General features: G+C 51.3%; 1 protein-coding gene across 3 annotated transcripts in view; it reads left to right on the top strand.

Moving 5' to 3' along the window:
- MED15 (mediator complex subunit 15) overlaps nucleotides 1-12,368 on the top strand; it is an 86,520-nt gene that overhangs the window by 61,619 nt on the left and 12,533 nt on the right. For 2 of the 3 annotated variants that reach the window (XM_010368996.2, XM_030915486.1), the window contains 3 exons: nucleotides 777-1,015; nucleotides 2,835-3,176; nucleotides 4,809-4,916. In XM_010368996.2, coding sequence (XP_010367298.1) covers nucleotides 777-1,015; nucleotides 2,835-3,176; nucleotides 4,809-4,916 — 689 coding nt within the window. Of the gene's footprint in view, nucleotides 1-776; nucleotides 1,016-2,834; nucleotides 3,177-4,808; nucleotides 4,917-11,817; nucleotides 11,938-12,368 lie in introns of all 3 variants that reach the window. The other variant, XM_010368995.2, reaches the window with a different exon arrangement.

Consider the following 12,368-nt stretch of genomic DNA (forward strand, 5'->3'; position numbering starts at 1 on the left):
AGAATGTTACCATTGGAGGAAACGGCAAAGTATACAAAGGATCTCTCTGTATTTCTTTAATACAGCTTTATTGAGACATCATTCTCTTCAGCATACAATTCACCCATCTGAAGTGCTCCACTCGGTAGGTTTTAGTGTAACTCACAGAGTTGTGCAACCATCATCACAATTTTAGAACATTTTTATGTTCACCCCAAAAGAAACCTCACCTCAGAAAATCTTGTAATTGACTGTTCATATAAGCAGTTTTCATAATAGCCACAAAGTAGAAGCAGCCCAAATGTTCATCAGCTGATGAATGGATAAATAAAACACAGGAAATCGGTGTTATAGAATATTATTTGGCGATAAAAATGACACGGAAAAGCTGATACATGCCACGACATGGGCGAACTTGTAACTATTATGCTAAAGAAGCTAGTCACAAAACAGCACATGTTTGGTGCCATTCGTACAGAGTCCAGAAGTGGCCAATCCATAGAGACAGAGAGGAGATGACTGATTTCCAGAGTCTAGGCTTCTTATCTATCCAAAAGACTCAGTTGTCCCTTTTCTCTTTGGTTATTACAGAGTAACTCGTGATAGGAAATTCCAAAATCAACACAAATGCTACTTCGTATTCTATCTTTCTGTCTGTGGTAAATGGAACGTTCAGATTCCAGCGGCAGCTGTGGCAGTGGGGACTTTGCTGGCTGTTTTGTCCCTTGCTGTGCAGCCCTGCAGCGTTTCTGGGAACCTGCCTTGTGGACTGACTGGAGACTCTGGTCTTTTCTCAGCCCAGCTGCAGCTCCAGCAGGTGGCGCTGCAGCAGCAGCAGCAACAGCAGCAGTTCCAGCAGCAGCAGCAGGCGGCGCTACAGCAGCAGCAGCAGCAGCAACAGCAGCAGTTCCAGGCTCAGCAGAGTGCCATGCAGCAGCAGTTCCAAGCAGTAGTGCAGCAGCAGCAGCAGCAGCTCCAGCAGCAGCAGCAGCAGCAGCAGCATCTAATTAAATTGCATCATCAAAATCAGCAACAGGTACCAGGTCTCCTGTTCCTGCTCTTGGCCTCCCTCCTGCAATGTGAGCCCTGGGCTGGCATCAGTCACGATGCTGGGTGCAGTGCACGGAGCCAGCCGAGGGTCCTCTTGACACACATGTGCCTGCCCTTTTCCATGGGCTTCTCGAAAAGTCTGGGACAAGGCTGGGCCCGGTGGCTCATGCCTATAATCCCAGCACTTTGAGAGGCTGAAGCAGGCAGATCACCAGGTCAAGAGTTCGAGAGCACCATGGCCAGCATGGTGAAACCCCGTCTAAAAATACCCCGTCTACTAAAAATACAAAAAATTAGCTGGACATGGTGGCGCACACCTATAATCCCAGCTATTCGGGAGGCTGAGTCAGGAGAATTGCTAGAACCTGGGAGGCGGAGGTTGCAGTGAGCTGAGATCGCACCACTGCACTCCAGCCTGGGTGACAGCGAGACTCCGTCTCAAAAGAAAAAAAAAAAAGGGAAAGAAAAGTCTGAGACAGGTAGGAAAAACAGGCCCTGACTCACTAGGAAGGTTCTGTGATCGAGCCCTTCCATTTGGGCTCGGGGCATCTGGCGGCAGGCCTCCTGTGTGCTTCAGGGGCTGCGAGGGATTCAAACAAGAGTGAGCTGAAGCAAGAAGTGAGATGAACACTCTGAGGCTTGGGACTACTTGAGCCACTGTGGACGATTTTGGCTGAGGACACGTGTGCCTCCTGTTTACCTCTCTGTCTTGGGTTCTGGGCTCAGTGTTAGTCAGCCTCCAGCTGGTGTTCCATGGGGTGATGGTGATGTCATGTTAGCAAGCACTGCTTCTCAGAAATTGTTCAGCTTCCCATAGTTTCCATAGAGAGTCTAGACGTGTTAAACATCTGCCCTCACAACAGGTCTTGGTTGGGAGAGGAAAGCCCCAAAGGGCCCCCACCACCCTCCTACCCCTTCAGGCCTCAGCTTGCTGGGCTTCTCTGGATCTTGGGGCGCCTGTCCCAGAGCTGACGGTGCATCTGCAGCCACACTCTTCCTTCTCATGCTAACCAGCAGATCTTGACTGTCACCGTGAGGCTCATGCCACTGACCTGTAGGGGCAAAACAAGCATCATTGCAGAGGCTTCAGAAATCTGCAGTTGCCTCAGCTTTTATCCTAGCTTCCATGGAGCTATACCTGTTCATTGTCACCTTTTGCTGAAGCTTCTAGATATGTCCTTTGAACCATCCTAGTGGAATGGTAGACCAGAGCCCAGGCACACGCTTGGTGCCTCCTCAGTGTCAGGAAGGCAGCTGGTGTTGGCCTCGGGGACCCAGAGTCTTTCTATGGGAGATGTGCCTCTCCCCGTGTAAGTGAGAGGTCAGCCTGTCAGCTCAGGAAGGCCTTTTTTTTTTTTTTTTTTTTTTTTTTTGAGACTTTTTTTGAGTCTTACTGTGTCGCCCAGGCTGGAGTGCGGTGGCGTGATCTCGGCTCACTGCAATCTCCACCCCACTGGTTCAAGTGATTCTCAGCTTCCCAGGTAGCTCTCCTGCCTCAGCCTCCCAAGTAGTTGGGATTACAGGTGTGAGCCACCATGCCTGGCTAATTTTTGTATTTTTAGTAGAGACAGGGTTTCGCCAGGTTGTCCAGGCTGGTCTCGAACTCCTGACCTCAGGTGATCTGCCCACCTCGGCCTCCCAAAGTACTGGGATTATAGGCATGAGCCACTGCACCCAGCCAGGAAGGCCTTCTTGATGGCTCTGCAGATGGCCACCTGGGCTTCCTGGGGCCCAGAGTGTCACAGAGGAGCTGGTGCCACAGAGGCAAATGAGCGATAACTGAGTGCTGCTTGGTCTGTCTCTAGATACAGCAGCAGCAGCAGCAGCTGCAGCGAATGGCACAGCTGCAGCTCCAGCAACAGCAACAGCAACAGCAACAGCAGCAGCAGCAGGCTTTGCAGGCCCAGCCGCCAATTCAGCAGCCACCGATGCAGCAGCCACAGCCTCCGCCCACCCAAGCTCTGCCCCAGCAACTGCAGCAGATGCATCATCCCCAGCACCACCAGCCACCACCACAGCCCCAGCAGCCTCCAGTTGCTCAGAACCAACCATCACAACTCCCGCCACAGTCGCAGACCCAGCCTTTGGTGTCGCAGGCACAAGCTCTCCCTGGACAAATGTTGTATACCCAACCACCACTGAAATTTGTGAGTACCTGTGGCCCACAGTGGAGCACATGCAGCCCGTGGCTCTGTCAGCAGTAGTTTCTAGACTCTTTGACTAGAGATAGCATGTCCTATTCTTCAAGTGCTGAGACTTCAGGCAGCCCCCGTCCCTTGCCAGCCCTGCTGACTCTAGCACAGCTCAGCAGGGAAGCATGTGTTTTGCGTTTTGTGTTCCAAGAGCTGCTTCTGCACCCCGCATAGGGTGCTGGCTGCTGCTGCTGGGGCACCAAGTCGCATTCCAAGCAGTGTGGCTGATTGCAGCAGTTCTGTGAGCACTTCGACTGATGGGCACCACATGGAAGAATGTGCTAGCTCCATCAGTGTCTGTCTGGTGGTTTGCCAACTGCTCAGAGTTAATGTTCTAAGCAAGTTTTTTTTTTGTTTTCTTTACACTCTACCAAGTCTCAGGAGAACAAAGTTCATTACTATATTTTCGAGGGGAGTATTAATATAAAATTCTGTTATTCCCAGTCTCATTTTGTATCTCTACACAAAGCCAGTCTACTCAGTGACATTGGCACAGAGGATAGAGTATGATCACCAGGATGGAGGTAGCTGCATCAAGGGGCCATTTGGATAACTCTTTGGCTCACTTGGTTTTTGTGGCCTTTTCTATTTGTGATTCATGAGTGGAGTGGGGCCTAAGCCAAATGTGGGGGTGAACAAGAGGCCTCACAGGCAGGCTGGAAGTCCAGGAGAGTTGTGAGGAGCAGATATGGTCACTCATCTGTCACCTGGGAGTCGACACACTGCCTGACCCCTGGGACTGTGCAGAATGAAACCCTTGTGTGCTGCATGGTGGAATGTGCCCTGGCAGGGTTTGCCCTGGTGGCTTGGAGATGTCTAAGGAAGAGCCCCCTGTGTGGTAGTGCGGGCCTGTCTCGTCCCTCTGGAGACCCCTCCATGCAGTGGCTCCATAGTTGCCCCTTTTGCCCAAGCTTGCCCCCCCACCCCCACTTTTTTTTTTTTTGAAGACAGGGTCTCTGTGTTGTCCAGGCTGGAGTGCACTGACATGATCAGACCTCCCTCGCTCAAGCAATCCTCCCACCTCAGCCTCCCAAGTAGCTGGGACTGCAGGCGTGCATCCCCACACCTAGCCAAAGTTTTGTATATTTTGTAGAGATGGGGTTTGGCCATGTTGCCCAGGCTAGTTTTGATCTCCTGGACTTAAGCAATCTGCTGGCCTCGGCCTCCCAGAATGCTGAGAATACAGACAGGAGCCACTATGCCCTGCCCTCTGCTGGCCAGCTGACCCAGCTTTCCTTCAATGAATCAGGCTGAGTGAGGCTCTCATGGACCATCAGCATGCTTGACCCAGAGGATGAGCAGGCTAGGCTGTAAGCTCTGCATTGGAAGCTGTCAGTGCTTGTGGTGATAGCTGGTGCTGAGGGATGTGGAGACATCCCAGTGGGAGGGCCACACTGCCACTTGCCAGAATTGGATTTGAGCTAGTGGGATCCTAGATGGCTAGTGAGGTGACATCACAGCACATGAAGTCATGAAAGTCCCATTCCTCATCTCAAGAAAGGCTCTATTTCCTAAGCTCCCACAGGAGGAGTGGGCTCTGCTCTCTGACCCAGGTGGCTCCAAATCACATTCTCTTTCTCCCTTAAGGTTCGAGCTCCGATGGTGGTGCAGCAGCCCCCCGTGCAGCCCCAGGTGCAGCAGCAGACGGCAGTACAGACAGCTCAGGCTGCCCAGATGGTGGCTCCCGGAGTCCAGGTGAGGAGGGCCTGGGGGTGGAGGGCTCCATAGTCACCAGCAGGTGCATGGTCACCTGCACATGGAGTGCTACAGTGAGGATTCTGGTTGGATTAGGGGCTGGGGGCTAAGTTGGTAAAGCAGTTGCTTCTCTCCCCCTTGCACTCTGCAAGACACCCCTGGAGTCCTTGGGGTGGGCAGCTCTGCTTGGTCATGTCTAGGACCCACCAGTCTCATAGTGCGTGTTATTTCCAGCTTTACTTGGGCATGCTTCATCATCCCTCTTCCTTGCCACTCTGAGTGACTCAGGAAACATGTATCAGAGAGTAGAAGGCTGCAGTTTTGTCCTCACCTCTCAGTTTCCATTTGAGAGTCTGAGTACAGAGCTGACCAGGGTGGAGGGCAGCTTTCTAGACACTCGGAAGCAGATGGGAGCCACACGCAGCAGGAGCGTGGGAGAGGGCACCCTGGTGCTCGCCTGCACTCAGGGACTCTGGTGCTGTGTGGTGAGAAGCGTGCCGCTCCCATGTTGCTGAGCTTGCTGGTGTGTCACGTGTGGAACATGTGTGTGTCTCTGTGTGTCACGTGTCAGTGGAATGCAGATGGCCTCATCTGGCCTCCTAGCGTCCTGGGATTGGAGTCCCAGGGTTTCTGTACCTTCTCCTATAGCCCCTCCTCTCCTTCTTGCTGCCACTGAGGCGGGGAGACGTACGGTCTGGGGCTTCAGTTTTTCCGCTTTCCACATGATGGTGGAAACACTGTTGGTCCTGACTCGGAGGGGATGTTGCCTTTAGGAAGAGTCAGAATGTGCTAGTTGATGTGGTAAGACTGTGGCTGGGTCCCAGCCCACAGCTGGCAGTGCGTCTGCACTTTGCTGTCATCTTAAGGGTGGCAGGCTTCATCTCACACCTGGGGGGTGCTCAGTAATGTCCTTCCTGGTGCCTGCTACCTCTTTTAAGTCCCTGGGAAGCTGTCTGAGGAGGGAATCTGAGGTGTTTAGCTGCAGCTGAGGTTAGCATCCTACCTTGGCATGGCACCAAATGACTTGGGGCCAGGGTCCCCATGTCACATTCTTACTTAGGTGGAGCCCTGTATGAAACACACCACAGAACTCACGTTCACTTACAACTGGGGGAGGCTGACCACTTCGTGTGACAAAGTTGGAGGTCTTTGTCACCTCCCTGTGTGTCTCGGCATGTCCTCAGGCCTCCTGGAGGGCTACCTTGTCCTGGGCTCATGCAGAGGAGGGATGTGGTGTGTTCACAGTCAGCTTAGTGGTGGCACATAGTGACTGCCCAGCCAGTGGAAGCTGCTGCCTTTGCCTCTTTGGACCGTCGCTCCTCTGTTCAGGACCTTACTTCATGGAAACTTTTTTTTTTTTTTTTTTGAGATGGAGTCTCTATCGCCAGGCTGGAGTACAGTGGCACGATCTTGGCTCACTGCAACCTCTGCCTCCAGGGTTCAAGTGATTCTCCTGCATCAGCTTCCCGAGTAGCTGGGACTACAAGTGCGCGCCACCACGCTCGGCTAATTTTTGTATTTTTAACAGAGACAGAGTTTCATCATGTTGGCCAGAATGGTCTCGATCTCTTGACCTCATGATCCGCCCACCTTGGCCTCCCAAAGTGCTGAGATTACAGGCATGAGCCACCATGCCCAGCCAGAAACTTCTATACTGCAGGTCAAGCCCAGCAGGAAAGTGAGAACTGCTCTTTTCTTTCTTTCTTTCTTTCTTTCTTTCTTTCTTTCTTTCTTTCTTTCTTTCTTTCTTTCTTTCTTTCTTTCTTTCTTTCTTTCTTTCTTTCTTTTCTTTCTTTCCTCTTTCTTTCTTTTTTTTTTTTTTTTTTTTGAGACAGAGTCTCACTCTGTCATCCAGGCTGGGTTGCAGTTGCGCGATCTTGGCTCACTGCAACCTCTGCCTCCTGGGTTCAGGCAAATTGTGCCTCAGCCTCCCAAGTAGCTGGAACTATAGACACACACCACCACACCTGGCTAATTTTTGTATTTTTAGTAGCAATAGGGTTTCACCAGTTGGCCAGGCTGGTTTGAACTCCTGACCTCAAGTGATTCACCCGCCTCAGCCTCCCAAAGTGCTGGGATTACAGGCATGAGCCATCACTCCCAGCCTAGAACTTCTGCCTCCCTCCCTCCCTCCCTCCCCTCCCTCCGTCTGTCTTCCCCTCCCTCCCTCCTCCCCTCCCTCCCTCCTTCCTTCCTTTTTTTTTTTTTTTTTGACAAAGTCTTGCTCTGTCACCTAGGCTAGAGTGGCTGGAGTGCAGTGGTGCAATCTTGGCTCACTACAGCCTCCATCTGCCAGATTCAAGCAATTGTCCTGCCTTTGCTCCCAAGTAGCTGGGACTACAGGCATGCACCACTATGCCCAGCTAATTTTTTTTTTTTTTTTTTTTTTTTTTTTTTTGTATTTTTAGTAGAGATGGGCCAGGCTGGTCCTAAGCTCCTGACTTCAAGTGATCCACCTGCCTCAGCCTCCCAAGGTGCTGGGATTACAGGCATGAGCCACTGTGCCCAGCCGAACTTTCCTTTTCTTTCCATTTCTCGGTATTTGGAAAGTGAACAGCTGTGGAACAGCCCATGTTCTTAGCTGGTGCAGGCCCAGCTGGTACGTTCGTTAGGCTTCTAGCTCAAGGAAGTGTCCACTCTGCAGTCTTACTGGCATCCCATCACCTTCCAGAAGCAGGATGCCAGCTGTGTGTGCTCATGGCCCATGCTGAGGCTGTCCTTGAAGTGCTGGTCTTCCTGTCGGTTTCTCCACCCCTTGTTTCAGGTGGAGGTCCCCGCCCGGCTGGCACAGGAAGGATGGAGAGTGGTTACCACTGTGGTTCGTTGCCGAGCAAGTTTAGTGTTTTAAGGATCATTGCCTACCTGCCCTGTGGCACCATGTGCTGCCTTGCAGGGGATTCCCAAGTGCTAGTGGCAGAGGAGCCTTGTAGTTTCTCAAAATCCAGCAGTGGGTAGGGCATATCTATGAGGTGCTTCTCAGTCCAAATGTAGCACCTTGAAATTCTGTAACCCACATTCTGCTGGTTTTCTCTCAGAGCTTGGTCTTGCCTTGTTGCAAGCAGTGCAGTTTCTTGGGGGCTGATTGGGCACCCTCACTGCACTGTTCCACCAACAGCAGCTTCCCCTGCCGGGGGATGGGGGGGTTTGGGCGCAGCAAGTGCTCTGAGGGGCCCTCTGGATTGATGATCTTCTTTTGAATCTTGAATTGGCACAGTGACCAGGTGAGGCTATGGTACTCTGATCTAAAAACTTTAAAAGTATGTGTGGTAAGAAAGTGGAGAGGAATAGAAGTAAGAGAACCATTCCATGAGAGAGAAGGTCTGGTGTCCTTTCTGATTCTTTCCCATAATCAAGGCCATGCTATCCTGTGGTTTTTGTGCAGCATCTTCCACATCAACATGGGATGAAATGTTCTCCTTTAATTAGAAAGCCCTGGTCAACGCCAAGGGACTCTCGTCATACTCTGTGAATGTCTCCTGCCATCCTCAGTTACCATCTTGTTCTTGGACCTTGTAATAATTTCTGGTTTTTTGCTGTTACCAGTGACACATATCTTGATGTCCTAGATTGTTCCTAGATTGTTCCTGAAGCTGATGGAGGTGAGTGACTGGTTCACTTTGAGGGCCTTCAGATCTGATCAGCCACCATCTAACCAGGAGGTCAGAGATGCAGATTGCAGCTCCCCTTGTGTTGTTCACACAGTGGACATCAGGACGTGGTGACCACGTGTTGCAGCTTTGTATGTGTAAGCTGCTGCGTGCTGTGGAAACAGGCCTCTGAGTTCATGAATGAAATTCTGGGATTGGGGGCCCCAATGCAGGCAGCCCTCCATGCCCTGTCTCTCAAGCTCATCTTAGAGCTGAAGAGAGGCGCCTTGTTAGGCCCTTTGCAGTACTGTGGTGATGAGTGTGGTAAAGGGTAGCCTGGGACTGAGTATTCTGGAAAAATTGCTCAGCCTTGTGCTGTGCACACCTGGTTCTCTTTCCAGTGTTATTTATGTAGCTGAGAAGGGCGATGTCACCCATAAGGGGATTTAGCAGGGCACAGCAGACTTCTCTTTCTCCCCTGTAAAACCAAGACATGCCAGGGACAGTGGCTCATGCCTGTAATCCCAACACTTTGGGAGACAGAGGTGAGTGGATCACTTGAGACCAGGAGTTCAAAACTATCCTGGGCAAGTTTTGCCTGTCCTTGCTTTGCCTAACACAGCAAGACCCTGTCTCTACAAAAAAATAAAAATAAAAAATTAGCTGGGCACAGTGGTGCGTGTCTGCAGTCCCAGCTACTCGGGAGGCTGAGGTGGGAAGATCACGCAAGCCCAGGGGTTTGAGGCTGCAATGAGCTGTGATGACAGCATTGCACTGTAGCCTGGGAGACAGAGCAAGACTCTTGTCTCTTTAAAAAAGCAAGAAACAGGACAGAATGCATCTCGTTTTCTTTTTTTTTTTTTTTTTTTTTTAAGACGGAGGCTCTTGCTCTATCACCCAGGCTGGAGTGCAATGGCGCAATCTCAGCTCACTGCAATCTCCGCCTACTGGGTTCAAGGGATTCTCCTGCCTCAGCCTCCCAAGTAGCTGGGATTACAGGCTTGTGCCTGGCTAATTTTGTATTTTTAGTAGAGACAGGGTTTCTCCATGTTGGTCAGGCTGGTCTTGAACTCCCGACCTCAGGTGATCCGCCCACCTCGGCCTCCCAAAGTGCTGGGATTACAGGCATAAGTCACCATGCCGGGTTTTTTTTTTTTTTTTTTTTGAGACAGTCTTGCTCTGTTGCCCAGGCTGGAGTGCATTGGCTCAATCTTGGCTTACTGCAACCCCACCTCCTGGATGCAAGCAATTCTCTTGCCTCAGCCTCCCAAGTAGCTGGGATTACAGGTATGCACCACCACACCTGGCTAATGTTTGTATTTTTAGTAGAGACGAGGTTTCGTTATGTTGGCCAGGCTGGTCTTGAACTCCTGGCCTCAAGAGATGTGCCTGCTTTGGCCTCCCGAAGTGCTGGAATTACAGACGTAAGCCACTGTGCCTGGCCATGCATCTCATTTTCAAACAGTCCCTATACCTTTGTCGTTTAACCTTCTGTTCTTTTAGTATGTGAAAACCAAACTCTAATTTACAAGTCACAAAGGATTATCAAAGACAGACCTCCATTATAGACATGTATGTGGCATTGCTGATTCACAGCGGCTCTACTGAAGCCTTGGCCACCCTGGAGGACCCTCTCTCTTTTCTGTGGACCCTGGACCCTTCTGCACAGTGACTGCAGTAGGGAGAGTCAGACCTGGGAGGGGGGAGAGGTTTTTTGGACTCCTCTCTGGGTAGAGTGTGTTGGGAAGTAGTGAAATGTTGTTGAGAGCTGCCTGGCTCATCGGATCCAGTAGACATAACTGGTGCTTTGGGGTTGGCATTTCTGGTTGAAAGAAATTGGGCTTTCCTTATCAGGAGTTCTCAGTTATAAGAACACCAGTCAGCAGTACATTAGACTTAAGCTTTGCCTTCCTTGTGTTTTTTTGTTTGTTTTTCTCTTCCTGGAAAAAAAGTTTGCTTCTCTCATACCATCTGACTTACTTCTAGGCTTTTCTCCCTTGTGGAACGAGTGCTGTTGAGCACTGCTGCACTCTCAGACGGGCTCCTCCGAAGTGCCGCAGGTAGTGGTAAATAGACTCTTACCCCATTGGGATCGCTTCTTTGTTTCTCACCCCCAGTTAGTTCATTTGTTGTTCTGGCTACAGGAGGAACGAGTGAGGTTCTGGTTGGCATCTGCTAGGCCGTGTCACCCCGGCTCCTAGTGCCTCCTGTGTGTGCCCATGGTTGTGAGTGTGGGCCCTGTGTGTGAGGCCACAGGTCTCCCTGCAGCCACTCTCCTGCTGGAGCTGTGTTACTGGCATCCGTCGCTGCCTGCACTGAAGGCTGGCAGCACCTCCTGGAGCTTGGGACCCGGAGCACAGCCTCCCACCATGAGATGTGTTGTTTTTCCGTGGATCAGTCCTGCTTTCTTTCTGAGCCTGGGGTGTTTTATTCTAGTTTGTTACCATCCTAAGTGCCTGTAGGCCTTGCTCTCCAGGAACGAGACTCGGGCCCTATCTCCAGCTCAGAACCCACAGCAAGAGTGGTCTGGCCTGGGCCCACAACAGTGCTCAGCTGCCCTGCTGCCTTTATAGTTCAAGAAGTGTCCATTGATGAGGGAAATGGTCCTGGCTCATATTGGAGTTCCTGACTCACATCCCTGTGGAGGTGAACTTCCTCATCAGGGCGGAGGCCTGCCAAGCAGTCCCCCTAGGCTTCTTTTGCTTACCTTTGCCCATTTTTGTTATGAAAGAAAACCGGTTCCTCAATAGATACCAGAACCAGCAGCCCTCAGGCCTGGAGGAGGAGAGGTGGATGATTTGGGTTGGGGCTGTAAGAAGTGTGCCACTGAGAAGGAAGGATGCTGTGAGCAGGCTTACCTGAGCTCATGGTTCAGTGGGAGTCGAGTGTTCTCATCACAAGCTTTGGTGGAATGTACTCTTGACGTCTGTCCCTGGGAGCCTGGTCTCCAGAAACACCAGCCCGGACCCTCAAGGTCTGGCTCTGATGGTTCTGTGGGCTATAGAATTCTAATGTGTTAGCGAGGTGTGTTCAGAAGTGTGTTGACACCAGTGCAGGAGAGCAGCCAATAGAATAGAAAGGTCTGGAAGCAGCATTCTTGGCAAATCTTCTAGATTCCCAGTGCCCAGATAGACCTGGAGGTGCTGTGGGCTTGAACGTGTGGGCGGCCTCCCCTCCCAGGCTGCCCCGAGCTGTCCAAGGGTTCCTCGCCCTGGTCCTCCTTCTTGCAGAGGCTACACATGTCCTCTCCACCTGCCCAGGCACTGAGTTTCTTTGTTGCGATCACCTTGTCTGTTGTCCCTCTGTCCTCAAAGATGATCACGGAAGCCTTGGCCCAAGGTGGGATGCACATAAGAGCCCGGTTCCCGCCCACCACCGCTGTGTCTGCCGTCCCGTCAAGCTCCATCCCTTTGGGCAGACAGCCCATGGCACAGGTATTTAACGGGGCAGCGCCCAGGGCACGGCTGGGAGCTCGGGGCGTCCTCTGAGCGCCTTTGTAAAGCACACCTGTCATTATCATTGCCGGTGACTTCCTTTATGGTGGCTTTCAGAGTGCCAAACCCACAGTCACTTTTTTTTTTTTTTAAATGAAGCTAAGCCCAGCTTGTGCTTCTTGAGAGGATATGAATAAATATCTGGGTCTTTTCAGCTTAAAATAGTTATACTGTATGCATTTTCATGGTAAAAATAAAACAGAAGCTAAGCAAAAGTTTTGCTTTCTAGAGCTGTGCTATCTAAGCATGTGTGGCTGTTTACATTTAAATTAACTAAAATTAGGCCGGGCACAGGGGCTCACGCCTGTAATCCCAACACCTCGGGAGGCCGAGATGGGAGGATCACTTGAGGCCGGGAGTTTGAGACCAGC

Source organism: Rhinopithecus roxellana, chromosome 13, assembly GCF_007565055.1.
Source record: "Rhinopithecus roxellana isolate Shanxi Qingling chromosome 13, ASM756505v1, whole genome shotgun sequence".
Lineage (NCBI taxonomy): Eukaryota > Metazoa > Chordata > Mammalia > Primates > Cercopithecidae > Rhinopithecus > Rhinopithecus roxellana.